General features: G+C 47.4%; 1 protein-coding gene across 3 annotated transcripts in view; it reads left to right on the top strand.

Annotated features, from left to right (window-relative positions):
• The window catches only part of UBE4B (ubiquitination factor E4B), a 116633-nt gene that overhangs the window by 78715 nt on the left and 18962 nt on the right, over positions 1-18956 (top strand). For all 3 annotated transcript variants that reach the window (XM_007535706.3, XM_060170932.1, XM_060170931.1), the window contains 6 exons: positions 1764-1902; positions 4871-4970; positions 7609-7736; positions 8681-8779; positions 10031-10266; positions 16475-16601. In XM_007535706.3, coding sequence (XP_007535768.1) covers positions 1764-1902; positions 4871-4970; positions 7609-7736; positions 8681-8779; positions 10031-10266; positions 16475-16601 — 829 coding nt within the window. The remainder of the gene's footprint in view (positions 1-1763; positions 1903-4870; positions 4971-7608; positions 7737-8680; positions 8780-10030; positions 10267-16474; positions 16602-18956) is intronic.

Here is an 18956-nt window from a genome sequence, read left to right as displayed (position 1 = left end):
GAGAAAAGTGACTAGTGAAAATCAGGGTATGACAAGGAGAGGGGGCGGAGCAGGTGAGAATTCTACCACTGAACCACCAATGCCTGGGAGGGAAGGTGGTGCTTGTTAACAGCGGTTATGTAAATAGAATAGTGTTAAGCAGGGGGGAATAAACCAAATGAAACAGAAGGGGTTTTTTAAGCATACCAGCAATTCCAGAGTCTTTTACTTTAGTGTAATACGCCAGAATTGGTGCCTTTTAACAGTGTTTTGTTTTAATGCTAATGACTCCTCAGTTGTTATTACAACCTTTGGAAAATAAATTCATGAGATAAAAGCTCATTAGGACTAGCCACCATCAAATACACACCTAGAACAAATAGAAAAAAGTCACACTGTCCTGGATTATTTTTTAGACTAATTGCTTCTTTTTTTTTTTTTTTTTTCATTTTTCTACATGTCTTTATTTCCCCCTTTTTTGCCCTTTTTAAAAAATTATTGTTGTAGTTGTTATTGATGTCATCATTGTTAGATAGGACAAAGAAATGGAGACAGGAGGGGAAGACAGAGAGGGGGAGAGAAAGACAGACACCTGCAGACCTGCTTCACCGCCTGTGAAGTGACTCCCCTGCAGGTGGGGAGCCAGGGCTTTAACCCCAGGGTCCTTACGCTGGTCCTTGTGCTTTGCGCCACCTGTGCTTAACCTGCTGTGCTACCGCCCAACTCCCTAGACTAATTTCTTTATTACTACTGCTGCTGCTGCTGCTGCTACTACATTATTTATTTTATAGAGACAGCCAGGAATCAAGAGGGAAGGGGGAAGTAGAGAGAGAGATGCCTGCAGCCCTGCTTCACCACTGGAAGCTTTCCCCCTGCAGGTGGGGGCCAGGGACTTGAACCTGGGTCCTTGTGCACTGTAACATGTGCGCTCAACCAGGTGCGCCACCACTCAGCCCCCCCCCCCCCGTTCTGAATTTTAAAAATACACATTGTTACAATAAAAAGTGATAGTCTTTATTTTGTAATATATATATATATATATATATATATATATATTATAATATGCCAATCACTGTTGTTGTGACCTATCTGATAGATCCCGAGTAGCCGGTGATGTGAAAGTGATATTTGAAGATGTTGGGATGTACAGCTTTTCAGTGTAGTCACACCTCCCCAGTTTCTGGCCATCACAGGGCCGGCCCCACACCTGGCACAGCCAGGTCGTAGCTGAAGGAGGATTCACGTGTACGTGGATGGTCTCAATATTACTTTACTGGAGGAGTTAGGAGAGGGGCGTCAACACTTGAGTGATGGCGTGTGTTGTGGTGAAGCCACACCCTAGTACATGTGTAGTCTTGCAAGCCTCTTTGCCTGCATAACCGCTGGTGCTGGAGATGGCCTGTGTGGGAGTGATGCTGCAGACACCTACCACGGGGTGAAGAGAGGCTGGACCTCTGTGTCAGCATCTGAGCTGTGGTCCACTCCTGGTACCCCACCCCCACAAAGAAAGAAGCCACGTAAAGCTAGCGATCTTTGTAGATAACGGCAACGTCTGTATGAAGTATGTCAGGAAAACGAGGCGGAAGATCGCTGGTGTACGTGTCTGTAGACTGTAAGCAAGTGGGGCGGGAAGTTGAGTGAGGGCTCAGAGAAATTCTCTGCGTCTTACAGCCTTACAGACAGCTGCCATTTATTCTAAAAGCGTCCCAAGGCTTCTTGAGAGTCCAAGAGTTTGTCTCCCACCTTATAAATAAAACCATTTTATTTGGGAAATGTCTTTCTAGATGGAGATCAGCCTCCATTTTCTGAGCCGAAATTCCCTACGGAGTGCTTCTTCCTCACCCTGCACGCCCACCACCTCTCTATTTTGCCAAGTTGCCGTCGCTATATCCGCAGGCTCCGGGCCATCCGAGAGCTCAATCGGTACGTACCTGATGTCCATCAGTGGCTGTGTGCTGATCTGCATTCACATGTACCTCCGCAGCCACGTCCGTGTGCCGGGCTGCCAGCAGTGACCCACTCACTGTCGCGTTACAGGTTTCTGTGAACTCTGCCCCCGGGACTGGTGTTCCCGGCAGTGCCTGAAAAGCTCTCCCCGACTCCCTACATACCCGTCCTTCTCTGCTCTCTGTGAAGCTGTAACTCTGGATCCTTTCTGTTCCTGTATTTCTGTCTTCACTTATTGCACAAAGGCTGGTGTTGGGCTTATACATATGAGAACCTGGACTTCTCTGGACCAACAGGATTACCATTCTGCCAGAGTCCAATTTCCTTTTGCATTTGTGCTGTAATACAAAGTGTCTAAAATGACCCCATTTCTAGTAGATCGGCACTAGTAAACTTCTCAGCTTAAGCGTTTCCCCTTGATTCCAGCGCCTTCATAAAGAAGTCACAGTGACAAAACCAGACATTGTCTGAGGAGAAATTCCCTCTGCAGGCTCTTGGGGAGAACCTGTTTTCTTGTACCATGTCTCTCTCTTCTGCAACCCTCAATGACCCTGGGTCCATGCTCCCAGAGGGATAGAGAATGGGAAAGCTATCAGGGGAGGGGATAGGACATGGTGATTGGGTAGTGGGAATTGTGTGGAGTTGTACCCCTCCTACCTTATGGTTTTGTTCATTAATCCTTTCTTAAATAAAAAATTAAAAAAAAAAAAAAAGAAGGACCCCATTATGACATTCCATCCCATCCGCTCAAATTGTCAAGGCCAATCTCCGTCTCAGGACCCATCGATGCCTTTCATTGTGCCTGCAAAGTCCCTTATGCAGGATGAAGTGGGATGTTCCAGGGGTGAGGATGTGGCCCTCAGGACAGAGGCACTGTTTTGTCTGTCATACTCAGCCTTCTGCTTGTAGACAAGCCTGGAGTAAGCAGAGCAGGCAGGGAGTGTCTGGCTGGGTGATGCAAGGCAGTGGCCACGAGGCTGGGGCTCTTCCTGAGCCTTGCCCGGCACAAAGCTGCTTCAGGCAAACCCCTCACTGCTCAGCTTCTGGGAGAACCATGTGGCTGGCACTGCTTCTGTGGCCACTCTTCCCACACCTATGCAGAAATACAGCCACAGGGCGTGTGACCTGGAGAGCCGTATCTTCCTCTCATTTTCTGTCCAGTGTCTGTCTGGTAGAAAGGGGTTGGAGGCCAGGGGCACCGCACAACGTGTCAGAGCACAAAACCTTCATACCTCAGGCCCCACAGGTCGCAGGATCAGTGCCTGCGCCACCATTAAGCCAGGGTTGGGCAGTACCCTAGACATGCCCAAATAAGTAAATAAATACAGACAAGTCTCAGAAAAGAAAGGAGAGAGTGTCAGGTAGGCCTGCCTTTAAACTATGGCATACTGCCCTATCAGGGAACATTTTACCTCACTGACAGGTGATATTTGAGCAGAAACCTGAAGGAAAAGAAGGAGAAACCACAAAAATAATCTCAGAGACGAGCACTCTACACAGGGAGAAAAAGGAAAAGCCGTTAGCGATGTTGCCTTTTGCTTTGGGTAAGGAGCAGGTGCAGCCCCTTTTTTTCCCCATCCCAGAAAACTAAGGGCACAGTTTATTTCTTCCAGAAAAGAATGTTTTATTTCAAATATCAAGTGTCACCAATTTGAAGACATCATTATGTTAGGGATGAATAAGGTAGAAAAATGCTGTTGAGGGAGTCGGGCGGCAGCGCAGTGGGTTAGTGCAGGTGGCACAAAGCACAAGGACCGGCGTAAGGATCCCAGTCCGAGCCCCCGGCTCCCCACCTGCAGGGGAGTCGATTCCCAGGCGGTGAAGCAGGTCTGCAGGTGTCTGTCTTTCTCTCCCCCTCTCTGTCTTCCCCTCCTCTCTCCATTTCTCTCTGTCCTATCCAACAACAACAACATCAATAACTCCAACAACAACAACAAAAAAACAACAACAACAAGGGCAACAAAAGGGAAAATAAGTAAATCTTAAAAAGAAAAAAAAAAGACTTAAAAAAGAAAAAAAATCTGTTGATTAAACCATAACTTGCTATGCTATGATGATGGGGGGGGGTGTCTGAGAGTCAGTCAACATATAGATAAGCTGGATAATGGATCTGTGTTCTTTCTTTCTTCCTCTCTCTTCCTTTCTTTTTTATTTTATTTTATTTTATTTATAAAAAGGAAACACTGACAAAACCATAGGATAAGAGGGGTACAACTCCACACAGTTCCCACCACCAGAACTGCGTATCCCATCCCGTCCCCTGACAGCTTTCCTATTCTTTATCCCTCTGGGAGCATGGACCCAGGGTCATTGTGGGATGCAGAAGGTGGAAGGTCTGGCTTCTGGAATTGCTTCCCCGCTGAACATGGGTGTTGACAGGTGGGGCCATACTCCCAGCCTGTCTCTCTCTTTCCCTAGTGGGGCAGGGCTCTGGGGAAGCAGAGCTCCAGGACACATTGGTGGGGTTGTCTGTCCAGGGAAGTCGGGTCGGCATCCTGCTAGCATCTGGAACCTGGTGGTTGAAAAGAGGGTTCACATACAAAGCCAAACAAGTTGTTGAACAATCATGAACCTAAAGGCTGGAATAGTGCAGATGAAGAGTTGGGGGGGGGGGTGTCTGTTCTATAGATAGCTAATCGGCATATTTTAGTTATATTGCATAGGGCCTGTGGCTATACTAGTTGTTTGTTTTTTTGTCCCCTGAGCCTGACCTCTGATATGCAGGTGGATCCAAGTTATTGTTTGGGGAGATGAAGTCCTGGCTCGAAAAAGGACCAGAAAGTTGGATCAGGGAAGAGAGTAGCTCCCTAATATGGGGAAGTGGTATAAATATTGGTGACTGTAAACCCCATCGATTTGATGTGATCTGGGGCCCGTGTTCAGCCTAGGAGCCTGTGTGACCTCTGTGTGTTTTCTTTCATTTGACTGTCGTCTTTGATTTCAGAACTGTGGAAGATTTGAAAAATAATGAAAGCCAGTGGAAAGATTCCCCACTGGCAACGAGACACCGTGAGATGCTGAAACGCTGCAAAACGCAACTCAAGGTTTGTTTGTAGAGTTGACTGGAGTAACTACACACCAGTCTCATAATGGTGCTTTCTGCTTTTCTCTTACCAGAGCACTGCTCAGCTCTGGCTTATGGTGGTGTGGGGGACTCAACCTGGGACTTTGGGGTCTCAGGCATGAGAGTCTGTTTGCACAGCCATTATGCTGTCTACCCTCTGCCTGATAATGGTCATTTTCCCGCCAAAATCTGTGCTTCAAACAGTTAATCCCCCCCCCCCTTTTTTTTCCAGAGCACTACTTACTTCTGGCTTCTGATGGTGCTCCGGCTTCACGAGTGTCCTTAGTGGAGCCTCAGGCATGAAAGTTCTTTTGCATAACCATTATGCTATCTCTCCAGCCAAGAGTAGATTTCTTTCTGTATGATTCTTTTCCCCAAGACAAAATAGTTCATTTGAAAATCATGTTAATAGTTTGCTTGTAGCTATATTTAAATCTTGGGTCAGAATATGCTATGCCAACAACATCCTTATTTTTTTTTATACATTTCATTTATTTATTAATGAGAATGAGAGGAGGAGAGAGAGCAAGAGCCAGACATTACACCAGTATATTGCTGCCGGAGGTTCAACTCGGAACCTCATGCTTGAGAGTTCAGTGCTTTATCCATTGTGCTACCTCCTGGATCACACATCCTTAATTTTTAAATGAGAAGGAAGTGGAAGGTAGGGACAGAGACAGAGAGACACCACAGCCCTGCTTTACTTCTCATGAAGCTTTCCCTGCAGATGGGGACCAAGGCTTGAACCTGGGTCCTTTCATAACAGTGTGTATGCTTAGTTAGCTAGGCATGCTACTGCTTGGCCCCAACTTCATCTTTTTTTTTTGGTTTACAGATTTTTTTTTTAATTTATTTTCCTTTTTGTTGCCCTTGTTTTTTCGTTGTAGTAGTTGTTGTTGTTGTTGGATAGGACAGAGAGAAATGGAGAGAGGAGGGGAAGACAGAGAGGGGGGGAGAGAAAGACAGACACCTGCATACCTGCTTCACTGCCTGTGAAGCGACTCCCCTGCAGGTAGGGAGCCGGGGGCTTGAACTGGGATCCTTCCATCAGTGTGCTTTGCACCATGTGCACTTAATGCACTGTGCTACCGCCCGACTCCCATTCTTTCTTTTCCTTTATTATTTTTTTTAATTTATTTATTCATGAGAAAGGTAGGAGAGAAAGAACCAGACATCACTTTGGTACATGTGCTGCCCGGGTTTGAAGTCGAGACCTCATGGTTGAGAATCCAGTGCATTACCCATTGTGCCACCTCCCAGACCACCAGATATAACTTCAACTAAGTCATTCAAAAGAGAAATAAAAGTATAAGGGGACATATTCCACTATAGAAAAGTCCCCCGCAGAAAAACATGCAGCATAAAAACTAATAAAAGGGACTGGGCAGTGGCACCTCCACATCTTGCCGTCTGTAAGGATCCGGGTTCAAGGCCCCAACCTCCATCTTCAGAGCTGAAGCCTCAACATCCTCAATTTTTTTTTTTTCTTTTTACCAGAGCACTGATCAGCTCTGGATTGAACCTGGGTCTTCGGAGCCTCAGGCATGACAATCTGTTCGCATAACCGCTATGCTATCTACCCTGCCCAACATCCTGAGTTCTTAATGGATTTCATCATTCGCTCTCCCTCCTTTTGGCAAGACCCTTGTCTGCTCCCTTCGGACCCTGCGGCCCAACACAGTGCTTCAAGATGTCCCCCTTGGCATTTTCTTGTTTGATAAAGCAGACTTGTGGTAGTAGAGAATGCCTCTTCCCTCTATAGCTTTTTTTTTCCCCTCCCTCCTCCCCCCTCCTCCCCCCCCCCTCCTCTCCTTTCGACTTTTTGCTTATCATAAGCAAGAGACGTGTACTGCTCATTCCTGGCTGGTGAAAGCCGGCTTCCTGCGTCATAGTTGCTTCTTCTGTGTGTTTCCACATGGTAGAAGGGATGAGGGAACTTTGTGAGTGCTTTATTTCTGGAGTCATGCAAAGCACCTGCGTGACTCCAGTGCTCCTGGTTGACTCCTTTGTGAGGTATAAAGCAAGAGGCAGAGAAGGAAAGAGAAGGAGCTAGCTCTGTCTGCTCTGGCCTTTGCCATTTTCATTATCATGTGTTTTGGCGTGCCTCTGTCTCAGTTTATTATAAGTGGGACTTTTTAGAGTTCTCGCATCTGGGGGTTAGCCCCTCCTTCAGTTTGGGGAAGTTAGCTATAATTCATTCAAATAGGAATTCTGCAGCCTGTTTGTTGCTTTCTCCTTCTGAAACATTTAGCGTATGATTACTGTTCTGTCCCGTGACTTTATCTCTTATCTGGGCCTTGGAGCACTCCCTAAACAAGAAAATTGGGGAGTCGGGCAGTAGCACAGCGGGTTAAATGCAGGTGGCACAAAGCACAAGGACCAGCGGAAGGATCCCGATTCGAGCCCTGTCTCCCCACCTGCAGGGGAGTCGCTTCACGGACGGTGAAGCAGGTCTGCAGGTGTCTGTCTTTCTCTCCCCCTCTGTCTTCCCCTCTCCATTTCTCTCTGCCCTATCCAACAACAATGACAATAATAACAACAACAATAATAACCACACAATAAACAAGGGCAACATATTGCAGACCCAACTAATCTGGGTGGGGGCGTATCTTCTGCAGAAGCTGGTACGATGCAAGGCCTGTGCTGACGCCGGCTTACTTGACGAGAGCTTCCTGAGAAGATGTCTAAACTTCTACGGCCTTCTCATTCAGCTGCTGCTCCGCATCCTGGACCCTGCCTACCCCGAGTGAGTGTGCTGTCCCCACCCGCTACTTGGCTTCTGCCCGCCTGGGCCGTTTTCTTTGTGATCCTTAAGCAGTGGCGACCAAAACCAAAGTCTGCATCTTACTGAGTTCTGTTTCCAGCTATTACATAAAAACAGACTGTGACATTCTAAAATTGATTGTTTGCTCTTATTAGTTTCAGTACAGGGGAATGTCAGTGTCTGTTTTATTTATTTATAAAGATTTCTTTGTTTGTTGAGCGAGAAACCAGAACACTTTCAATAGCAATCATTGAGCTGGTGCTTCTGGCACCTGTGTTCTCACACCGAGCCGAGCACTTACGAATTTGGACTGGTGTTGTTGTTGTTGTTGTTGTAACTGCCTGTGAGATCTTTGATTTGTAGTAAAAGAAATCTCTAAATTGTGGTCTGGGAGGTGGCACACTGAATAAGACATTGGATTCGCAGGAGGTCCTGAGTTCAGTCCCCGGCAGCACATGTACCAGACTAATGTCTGCTTCCTTCTATCTCTCTCCTCCTATCTTTCTCATAAATAAATGAATAAATAAGTAAACAGAATCTTTAAAAAATAAAAAGAAATCAATAAATTGGAAGTTAAAAGCTGGAGATAATAGGCCATTGGGCCCTGTTAAGCCCTGGGTGCCGGGAAATATGCGTTCAGAGAATGTGCACTGAGCACTAAGTCATGTGACTTAATGTGCACTTATAATGTGCACTAAGTCACTGACACTGGTGAGTTTTCCCGGACTCTTGGCAGGAGTGGAAGGTAGTGTTCCCAGTGCGTGTGCAGAAGCGCCACCTGCGGTTTGGGCCGCATAAGATGATCTGATGTCCTTTCTGCTTGCTCTCCACTTTATCTGTTGTTTGGCCCTGGTAGGGAGTCAGTACTGCTTACAACCCGTAGTGTCATGGCCTTGTTCTCTAACTTTCCCTTCTCTCCATGACAGCGTGACTCTGCCTTTAAGTCCAGACGTCCCCAAGGTCTTTGCGGCATTGCCTGAGTTTTATGTGGAAGATGTTGCTGAATTTTTATTTTTTATTGTCCAGTAAGTGCCTTTGATGTATTACACACTTCAGTATGTACTGTGTATGTAGCATGTAGTCTCTACTCTTCCACTTGTGTACTTGGAGAATAGAAAAAGAGGCTCACTGTGACACCATGCTCTTTCCAGTTACATCCGGAGCCAGAACCAAGACTAATCATGCTCGTGACGGGGGATTCTGATGATGAGTGTGTAATTCTGAGAGACAGATGGAGCAAACAGACAGCTTATAAATATCCGAGTGAATACTCAGCACCCAGAAATACTTGCCTCTGTATTTTGTACAATAATTGCTTTCTCAGATTTGACATTGAAAAAGAAAAAATAGGGGAGTCGGGCGGTAGCACAACAGGTGACGCAAAGTGCAAAACCGGCGTAAGGATCCCGGTTCGAGCCCCCGGCTCTCCACCTGCAGGGGTGTCGCTTCACAGGCGGTGAAGCAGGTCTACAGGTGTCTATCTTTCTCTCCCCCTCTCTGTCTTCCCCTCCTCTCTCCATTTCTTTCTGTCCTATCCAACAACAACAATAACTACAATAATAAAACAAGGGCAACAAAAGGGAATAAATAAATATTTAAGAAGAAAGAAAAAATAAGTTGAGGTAGGCTAGCACACTAGCTCACCTGGATAGTGCACTGATCACCACGTGGATGTCCCGGGCGTCCGTCTGCCCTGCCTCCAGCCTGAGGGGTGCGGTGCTGCTGTGCCAGCTTTCTCCATCTCTTTCTGTCTGAAAAAGTCGGTGCAGAGTGAGAGAAAAAAGATCAAAGCTCAGAGCTGATGTTTACAATTTAAAAAAAATACAACTCCTTCAGTCCTTTAACAGAAATCTCCATGAGGGGGTGGTGGCGGTTCAGCCAGCAGGGTGCACACCTTCCCATGCTCCAGGACCCAGGCTCAGGCAGCGTTTCAGGTGTCTCTCCTTCTCTCGGTCTCTCTCTCCCTTTCTGTCTCTTTTTATCTCTTACCCTCTGTCACAATTAGAGGATACGATGCCCAGACCCCAGCAGTTGTCCTGGTGGCAAAGGATAAGGACATCTCTGGTAGTGAGACTGGTGAAGTTCACCTTGGGTTCCGTTACAACCCCGGTTGATTCTGCAGGCGTAGTGAGAGCACCAAGTGCGGCAGGCTCACCCTGCTCTCTCCATCATAGCAGAAGTGCTGGGAATCCAACGTACTGGCCGCAGACCTGTCCCCTGCCCACCCGCCACCATCCCGCATGTTGCTCACCCCGTTGCTCCCTCCTCCCGTTCAGATACTCCCCCCAAGTGCTGTACGAGCCCTGCACGCAGGATGTCGCCGTGTTCCTTGTCGTGATGCTGTGCAGCCAGAGCTACATCCGCAACCCATACCTGCTGGCCAAGCTGGTGGAGGTCATGTTCATGACCAACCCCGCCGTGCAGCCTCGGACCCAGAAGTTCTTCGAGATGATCGAGAATCACCCCCTCTCCACCAAACTGCTGGTCCCTTCTCTGATGAAGTTTTACACAGGTAGGTTCCTGAGTGCGCGAGCCGGCCACTGTCCAAAGCCTGCGCGCAGACTTGCTCCAAGCCTGCTACCTCGTCGCCGGATAGCTCCTTAAAAGCTGAGCCTACTGACCCAGCACGGGCAGTGCTGGAGTCGTTGGTCGTTAGGCCTGCCACACAGCCTGGGTGGTGGGAATGTCACTTTCTCCATCCTCTGTCTGAGTCCCTGTGCTTGTGTTAGCCACACACAGACCACGAGTCCCAGAAGCACTGAAGATCAGGTAAAATCCGTGTTTTTGTCTGAAATTTTGTGGTTCATTTGAGCTCTGAGTGGGTAGCTTGACTTTTATAGTACTGGCCGACAGACCAGATTGTCAAGACCGAGTAGAATGGGGAACTTGTCTTATTGTTGCCTTTTTATTTATTTTCCCTTTTGTTGCCCTTGTTGTTTTTTATTGTTGTTGAAGTTATTGTTGTTGCTGCTCGTTGTTAGATAGGACAGAGAGAGATGGAGAGAAGAGGGAAAGACAGAGGGAGAGAGAAAGAGACACCTGCAGACCTGCTTCACTGCCTGTGAAGCGACTCCCCAGCAGATGGGGAGCCGGGGGCTCAAACCGGGATCCTTATGCTGGTCCTTGCGCTTTGTGCCACATGCGCTTAACCCGCTGTGCTACTCACCAACTCCCCAGCTTTCCTATTCTTTATCCCTCTGGGAGCATGGACCCAAGGTCATTGTGGGGCGCAGAAGGTGGGAGGTCTGGCTTCTATAATTGCATCCCCGCCGAACATGGGTGTTGACAAGTGGATCCATACTCCCAGTCTGCCTCTCTCTTTCCCTTGTGGGGCAGGGCTCTGGGGAGCCAGGGCTCCAGGACACCTTGGTAGGGTCGTCTGCCCAGGGAAGTTGGGTTGGCATTATGGCTGCATCTGGAACCTAGTGGCTGAAAAAGAGTTCAGATACAGAGCAGAGCAGATTGTTGACTAATCGTGACCCTAAAGGCTGGAGTATTGCAGATGATTGAGGCCCATCGCTATTTCTCCTCTGAGTCTTTCCTCGAAGCTGATTGCTTCTGTCGCCTGGCCGCCTATCTCTAGCAAAGGCAGAGCGGCACTAATGGGATGCTGACCCTCGGTTGTATGTTTCTCTGGGAAAGGAGGGTGTCCTGTCTGTCTCCTGTTGGCACTCAATCTTGGAATTCTGTTGTGGCACTTAGGAGAAAGCTCTCCACCTTGGAGGAGACACTAGTCCCCTGACTGGCACATCCCTTTCTCCTCAAAGTGTTCAGTGACGACTGACCCTTCCTTGTCAACCAGGGTATATTCTTACTGGCTTGAGGCCAGTGTGGTCATGTAGCTCCTGGCTTTTGAGGTTTCCAAGGACCTACCTGCCTGTTTCTCCCCTTTGCGACTGTTTCTTTGTGGCATTTGCTAAGTCTCTGGCCTCCCCAAGTCCCCTGTGGCTTACAGCAGGAACACAGACCCTTAGAATCATCTTAATGGCCTCGCTTCGGCACCGGCAGAGGATGTGCCTGGAAAGACCCCTCTGGGCCTCACGGTCCCCTTATTCCTTAGCTCTGGTAAGCGAGTACGACAGGCCGCTGAGGTACAGGAGGCCTATCACAGGTGCACAAAGCATGGTCTGTATGGTTCCTTGCACATTCCAAATTTAGTTGAATTAAAGGTGATTCTGGGGGCCAGTTAGAGGGGGTTGAATACAAGGAACTAGGTACAAGAAGGTTTGAGAGGCGCATAAGGGGCGCCAGTGAACCACAGCACTCAAGCTCAGATGAACCCTCTGCCCAGCTGACGCCCCAGCCTCTGTAGTGTCCTCACTGCTGGCATCTCAGAGGGTGCGCAGAGTAACTAGTGTGTGGATGTGGAACAATCCGGAAGGGGCTCCTGCCAGCTCTGAACACCAGGATCCTTTTCTCCTTCCGTTTTCCAGTTCTGCCCTCCTATTGGCCCTCAGGAGGACTGGCTGTCTGGCATAGCCCGCAGTGTCCCCACTCATTGAAGGCTTTCCGATGGTTTCCCTTGACCTGAACAGCTCTAAACGTGGACACTATAAATACCGCTTTTACAAGTGAGAATGCATCTTGGATAGATGTGCTACCAGCGAAGGGCCACAGCGGTGAGCAGCAGAAGCCTCTGCAGCTGGACTTGGGCACAGGTGCTCCCGACCACTGTGACATGCCCAGCTGCCCAGAGATTGCTGCCAAACGGCCCCCGGCAGAAGCTTCTCCACTTGGCCCTGGCGTGGGGATGATCCTCACATCTGGCTCTTGGGCTTAACCGAGCGGTTGATACATGGAGCCATCTCTGTCTCACACACCAGAGAAGGGATTCCAGCTTAGAAAATTAGTCCACTCAATTATTGTCTCAAAATTAAAATGAAGTTTCTAAGTAGGAGTACTCAGTCATCGGCTCCAGCAGCAACAGATCTCAGAACCTGTCGGCACAGGCCTTGGAAGAGCATCACTGTCTGTCACGTACGGTCAGAATCAGCAAAGCCAGTGCCATCCCAGGAATCCGGCTCTGTGTTGCCCAGACAGACTAGGTCAGAATTCCTGGCACTGGGATACTTTGAGGTAGTGAATGTTGGAAAGGGTATGACTAAGAAGCATTGTTGGTAGGGGGCCAGTTAAGAGCAAATATCACTGTGCACAAGGTGTTTGAGTCCCCAATCCCCATTGCAGGGGGAGTGGTGCATGAGGACTGAAGCGGGCCTGCAAAGTCTCTCTCTCTCCCCCTCGCTACTCTCTATCTTTTCTCCCCTCCCCATTTTCCATCCTTTCACTTTGAGTCTATGTTTGTCTTGTTGAGTTAGGTGGGATTCCTGTAGACAGCATATTGGGTTGTGTTTTCTGATCCATCTTCCTACTCTGTGCCTATTAATAAGTTAATTCAGGCCACTGACATTTACTGATAGTATAGATAGAAGATACTGTAGATTTTTAGAATGTTCTGATATATGGCATGCTTATCCAATTCTTGATAGGAGACATTTTAGAACTTATTTCAGGGCAGGCTTGGTGATAGTTGATTCTTTCAACTGTTGCTTATCTGAGAAGGTTTTGATGCCTCCATCTAGTCTGAATGACAGTCTAGCAGGATACAGTATTCTTGGTTGAAAGCCTTTCTCATTGAGCACTCGATAGATACCTTGCCATTCTCTTCTGGTCTGTAGTGTTTGTGTGGAGAAGTCCGCTGCTAATCTTATGGGTTTTCCTCTGTAGGTGACTTTGTTTTTCTCTTGCAGCCTTCAGGTTCCTGTCTTTATCCGTATTCCTTTTCATTCTAAATATGATGTGTCTTGGTGTCTTTAAGTCTGGGTTAATTCTGTTTGGGACCCTCTGGGCTTCTTGAACCTTTATGTCTTTTATGTTGTCCAGACTAGAGGAGTTCTCCACTACTATGTCCTACAGAATGCTTTCTTCCCCTCTGTCTCTCTCTCTCTTCCTCTGGTAAGCCTTTAATATGTGTATATTAATTCTTTTGAAGTCATCTCATAATTCTCTGTTGTTTTCAGTATCTCTTAATCTCTTGAGATCTCTTCTTTCTTAGTTTTATCTAATATGTCCTCAATCTTGCTAATTCTGTTTTCTGCCTCATTTATTCTGTTCTCTCTCCCCTCTGTTGTTTTCTGTAGTTCATCTATTTGTTACCCTGTTCTGATACTGTTTTAGCTTGTTCAGCTAGTTGTGCTCTTAGCTCAGCTATTTCAGCTTTCAGAGTCTCATTTGTTGTTTCTGCATTTCTCATGACTTTTTAAAAAAATTTTTTACAGAGCACTGTTCAGCTCTGACTTATGGTGTTCTGAGGGACTGAACCTGGGACTTTGGAGTCTCTTTGCATAACCATTATGTGATCTACCCTGCGCCCTCTGATGACAATTCTTTCACACTCTCCCCTCACTCCTGTGACTAATTCCTCAGCTAGCATTTGGATATTGATATCATTCTTCTGTGCTTCTACCTTTGGGGGCTTTTAGCTGGACTTTTCTCCTGGTTCATTTATTCCATGTTTCTCCTTGGTTTAACCATGATTACAGTGTGTTATGAGGTCCTTCTCTCAGTACTTCTCAGTCCACTGATCAGTCTTGCCTGAATTGACTTGTGTCTAAGTAAGGTACTCAAAAGAGTTCACAGCTGTGGAAATTAACAGTTGTTTCAATGTTTTCTCAATCCCTGAGTTCAAGCACAGTGACTGTTAAAGCCTCTCTTGTTCTTTTTCTTCACTGTAGGCTATGGTAGCCTGAGGGCTTTTTACCTATAAGTAGGTTTTTTAGCTTAATCACTCACTCCTGACCAAGAGATAAAGCAGGGTGGGGGAGAGATAGCACAGTGGTTATGCAAAGAGACTCCCACACCCCAAGAATCCAGAGCTCAGGGTTCAATTCAGCTTCTCTGACAAGCTGGGCAGCACTAGTGAGCCCTGTGATTTTCTGAAAAAGTCCTGTTTATACTGTTTAGGTCCTGAGGCAACTATTCACCATGTTCTCATCAGGAGAACAATACGGAAAGGCTCCCACTATGCAGCCCCACTGCTAGGCCACCAAGGTGTAGCTCTTCTCCTGAGTTTCCTGGTCAGTTCTCTGCCCCCCGATGTCAGCACAGGGCCTCCCCCCTGCTGATCCAGCCTCCAAGGGGCAGTAGCAATGGAGACTCACAGTTGTATTTGCTGAGTCTTAGGGGAGTCCTCTCCTCCCTTCAGCTCTCTGTTTGTTGATGAAACAGACTGGAGGTGGTGTCTCAACTGGAAAACTGCCAGACTGTTGCCAGCTGCTCTGCAGTGGACATGGGTTTTAGCCCCAGGAATCTCTCCTTAGGCTCCTCCTCTCTGTCCACGAGCCACACGTGTTTTCACTCTCCAGTGACTTGGTGGGTTCCCAAAGTAGTCCCAATCTCATCTTGTTGCAGTGTCAGGTCATCGTTGATATTCCTTGTTCTATAGAGAAGTTTCTCAACTGGGTAGAGCTGGGGTTCTGGGCAGAGTTGTGGTCTCTGGATGCTCTTGTGATTTGGTGGGCTCCCAAAGTCATTCTGGTCCTGTCTTGTTGCCGTCCCAGGTGGGCTCCAATATTGTCATTTTTGTAATGCTGACGTAACAGATGAAAACAGTTGTATTCCTTCTTTCTTTTTTTAAGATTTTGTTTATTTATTAATGAGAAAGATAGGAGAGAGAAAGAGCCCGACATCACTCTGGTACATGTGCTTCCGGGAATCGAACTCAGGACCTCATGCTTCAGAGTCCAGTGCTTTATCTACTGTGCCACCTCCTGGACCACTGCAAGCAGTTTCTTAAATTACTTTTCAAGTTTTTTTTTTCCCTTTAGCTTTATTTTCTTTACCTGATAGTTGTCCCTCTCTTTACAGTGTGTTAATTCAGAACTTCCTATTAACCTGCTTGCCACTTGGAAGATTCAGTAGATCTTTGTCCCACCTTGAGGGCTGTGTGGAAGCTGGTAACTGCTGAGTGAGTGGTGAGAGCACGTGGCCTCACTGTGCTTTGCCCACTTGGAAGATTCAGTAGATCTTTGTCCCACCTTGAAGGCTGTGTGGAAGCTGGTAACTGCAGAGTGAGTGGTGAGAGCATGCGGCCTCACTGTGCTTTGCCCACTTTTGCACATGTTGAGAAATGTCCCTGCTACCAAGTTTCTAAAACAGCGGTCATACTTCATAGATGTGTGGTCCTTGCTAAAACTGAGCCTGTTTCCTTTCTACTCCAGGAAGCTTATTGAAAGTACTGGGGCTGGGTGGTGACACACCTGGTTGAGTGTTACAGTGCACAAGGACCCAGGTCCCACCTGCAGGGGGAGTGCTTTGCAAGTGGTGAAGCAGTGTTGTGGGTGTCTCTCTGTGTCTCCCTATAACCCCTTTCCCTTCTAATTTCTGGCTGTCTCGATCCAGTAAATAAAATAAAGATAATGAAGGAAAAAAAGAAAGTAAAAAAAGAAAGGAAGAAAGTGCTATGGAATCTTTATAAATTAGTAGCTTCAGAAGGGGGCAGGATGGTAACTGTCAGCACTGTCCCGGTGCTGCCACGCGGCTTCCCAGGCCACGTCGCTTTGTTGTCGCCAGGCCTTTATCGTGAGACTCACCCAGATGCAGAGGTGCATCTGAGGAAGGGCATGCACTTGCCCACACCTGGTTGCTGCAGACACCGGGGAGCACAGCACTCGCCCCTGCTGGGGAAAGGTAAGAACTTGAGCCGCCCTGTCTGCCTTCTCCAGACGTGGAGCACACCGGAGCCACCAGTGAGTTCTACGACAAGTTCACCATTCGCTACCACATCAGCACCATCTTTAAAAGCCTCTGGCAGAACATAGCTCACCATGGCACCTTCATGGAGGAGTTCAAGTGAGTATCTGTTCCTGCTTGCAAGTCACAGGTGGGCGGCCGCTGATAGCTTTGCAGCTGGCTTCCTACTGACCATTTGCTGGCTCTCAGCCTCCTTTTCTTTCCCCAGAGGAGCTGATAACTGAGCGGGGCTGTCTAAACTCCCTGCTTGCAAGATCCTGCTGACCTCTGCATTTGTCAGAGTGCTTTGAGGATGGTATACATAAAGACAAGAAATCTAGGGACCGGGTGCTGGTGCACTCAGTTAAGCGCACATAGATTGAAGCGCAAGGTTCAAGCCCCAGGTCCCCATCTGCAGAGGGAAGAGTCACAGGTGGTGAAGCAGGTCTGCAGGTGTCTGTCTTTCTCTCCCTTTCTATCTCCCCGTCCTTTCTCAATTTCTCTATCCTGTCCAATAAAATGAGGCTGGGGTAGACAGCGTAATGGTTATGCAGAGACTCTCATGCTTGAGACTTCAAAGTCCCAGGTTCAGTTCCCCTGCACCACCATAAGCCAGAGCTAAGCAGTGTTCTGGTAAAATAATTAATTAATTAATTAAAATAAATAAATATTTATTTATTTAAAAATGACCACTGGGGGGGTCAGGCAGTAGCGGAGCGGGTTAAGCACACATGGCGCAAAGCGCAAGGACTGGCATAAGGATCCTGGTGCAAGCCCCCAGCTCCCCACCTGTAGGAGTGGAGTCACTTCACAGGCGGTGAAGCAGGTCTGCAGATGCCTATCTTTCTTACCCCCTCTCTGTCTTCCCTTCCTCTCTCGATTTCTCTCTGTGCTATCCAACAATGAACGACATCAACAACAACAATAATAACTACAACAAGGCTACAACAACAAGGGCAACAAAAGGGGAGAAAAAAATGGCCTTCAAGAGCAGTGGATTCATGGTGCAGGCACTGAGACCCAAGCAGTAATCCTGGAAGCAAAGCAAAGAAAAAAAAAATGACCTCTTTGGGGAGTTGTGCAGTAGCGCAGCAGGTTAAGCACACATGGCGCAAAGCACAAGGACAGGCGGAAGGATCCCAGTTCATGTCCCCGGCTCCCCACCTGCAGAGGAGTCACTTCACAAGCAGTGAAGCAGATCTGCAGGTGTCTCTTTCTCTCCCCGTCTCTATCTTCCTCTCCTCTCCATTTCTCTCTGTCCTATCCATCAATGACGACAACAATAGTAACTACAACAATAAAACAATAAGGGCAACAAAAGGGAATAAATAAATACATATATTTTTAAAAAATGACCACTAGGAGCAGTGGATTCATAGTGCAGGCAACCTCGAGCCCTTGTGATAACCCTGTAGGCAAAAGAGAAAAAAAAAAAAGAAAACAGAGAGAGAGAGAAAGAGAGAAAAAGAAAAAAAAAAAGACTTAACCAATGTGTCCTGGAACCCCACAACCCCAGAGCCCTGCCCCACTAGGGAAAGATAGAAACAGACTGGGGGTGTGGGTCCATATTCCCAGAGGGATAAATACAGGAAATCTTTCAAGGGAGGGGATGGGATACGGAGCTCTGGGGGTGGGAATTGAGTGAATTGTGCTCTTCTTTTCCTGCCATCCTGTCAGTGATTATTAAATCAGTTAAAAAGAGCTGCATGGGGATCAGGCGGTGGCGCAGCAGGTTAAGCGCATGTGGCACAAAGCGCAAGGACCGGCTTAAGGATCCCGGTTTGAGCCCCCGGCTCCCCACCTGCAGGGGAGTCGCTTCACAGGTGGTGAGGCAGGTCTGCAGGTGTCTGTCTTTCTCTCCCCCTCTCTGTCTTCCCCTCCTCTCTCCATTTCTCTCTGTCCTATCCAACAACGACGACATCAACAACAACAATAATAACTACAGCAATAAAACAACAAGGGCAACAAAAGGGAATAAATAAATATTTTTTAAAAAAATCAAAGGGCAGGGGTAGATAGCATAATGGTTATGCAAAGAGACTCTCATGCCTGAGGCACCGAAGTCCCAGGTTCAGTCCCCTGCACCATCGTAAGCCAGGGCTGAACAGTGTTCTGGTCAAATCCCCTGAAACTTCTAAACCTGCACATTGACAATCCCATAAAAATGAGAGTGTTTTATAAAAGATAGATGAAAACATTCAGCTCTTGAATGGGTCTTCAGTGGAGACGCTCTCCCACCTCCTCAGGCTTTTGGCAGCTGGTGTTCAGTCTTTGATCCAGCTGCCACTTGTTACCCGAGTTGGTAGTGACTTAGTTACCCATGGAGAAGCTGCTTGCTCCATAGAATCTTGCCACCAGGGTTGTCTCTGGGCTCAGTGCTGGCATTACAAATTTACCACTATCGGTGGCCATTTCTTTTTCTTTTTTTTTTTTTAATATTTCTTTATTTTCCCTTTTTGTTACCCTTGTTGTTTT

The sequence above is a fragment of the Erinaceus europaeus genome, chromosome 13 (genome assembly GCF_950295315.1).
Source record: "Erinaceus europaeus chromosome 13, mEriEur2.1, whole genome shotgun sequence".
Taxonomy (NCBI): domain Eukaryota; kingdom Metazoa; phylum Chordata; class Mammalia; order Eulipotyphla; family Erinaceidae; genus Erinaceus; species Erinaceus europaeus.
This window is presented reverse-complemented; position numbering and strand designations above follow the sequence as displayed.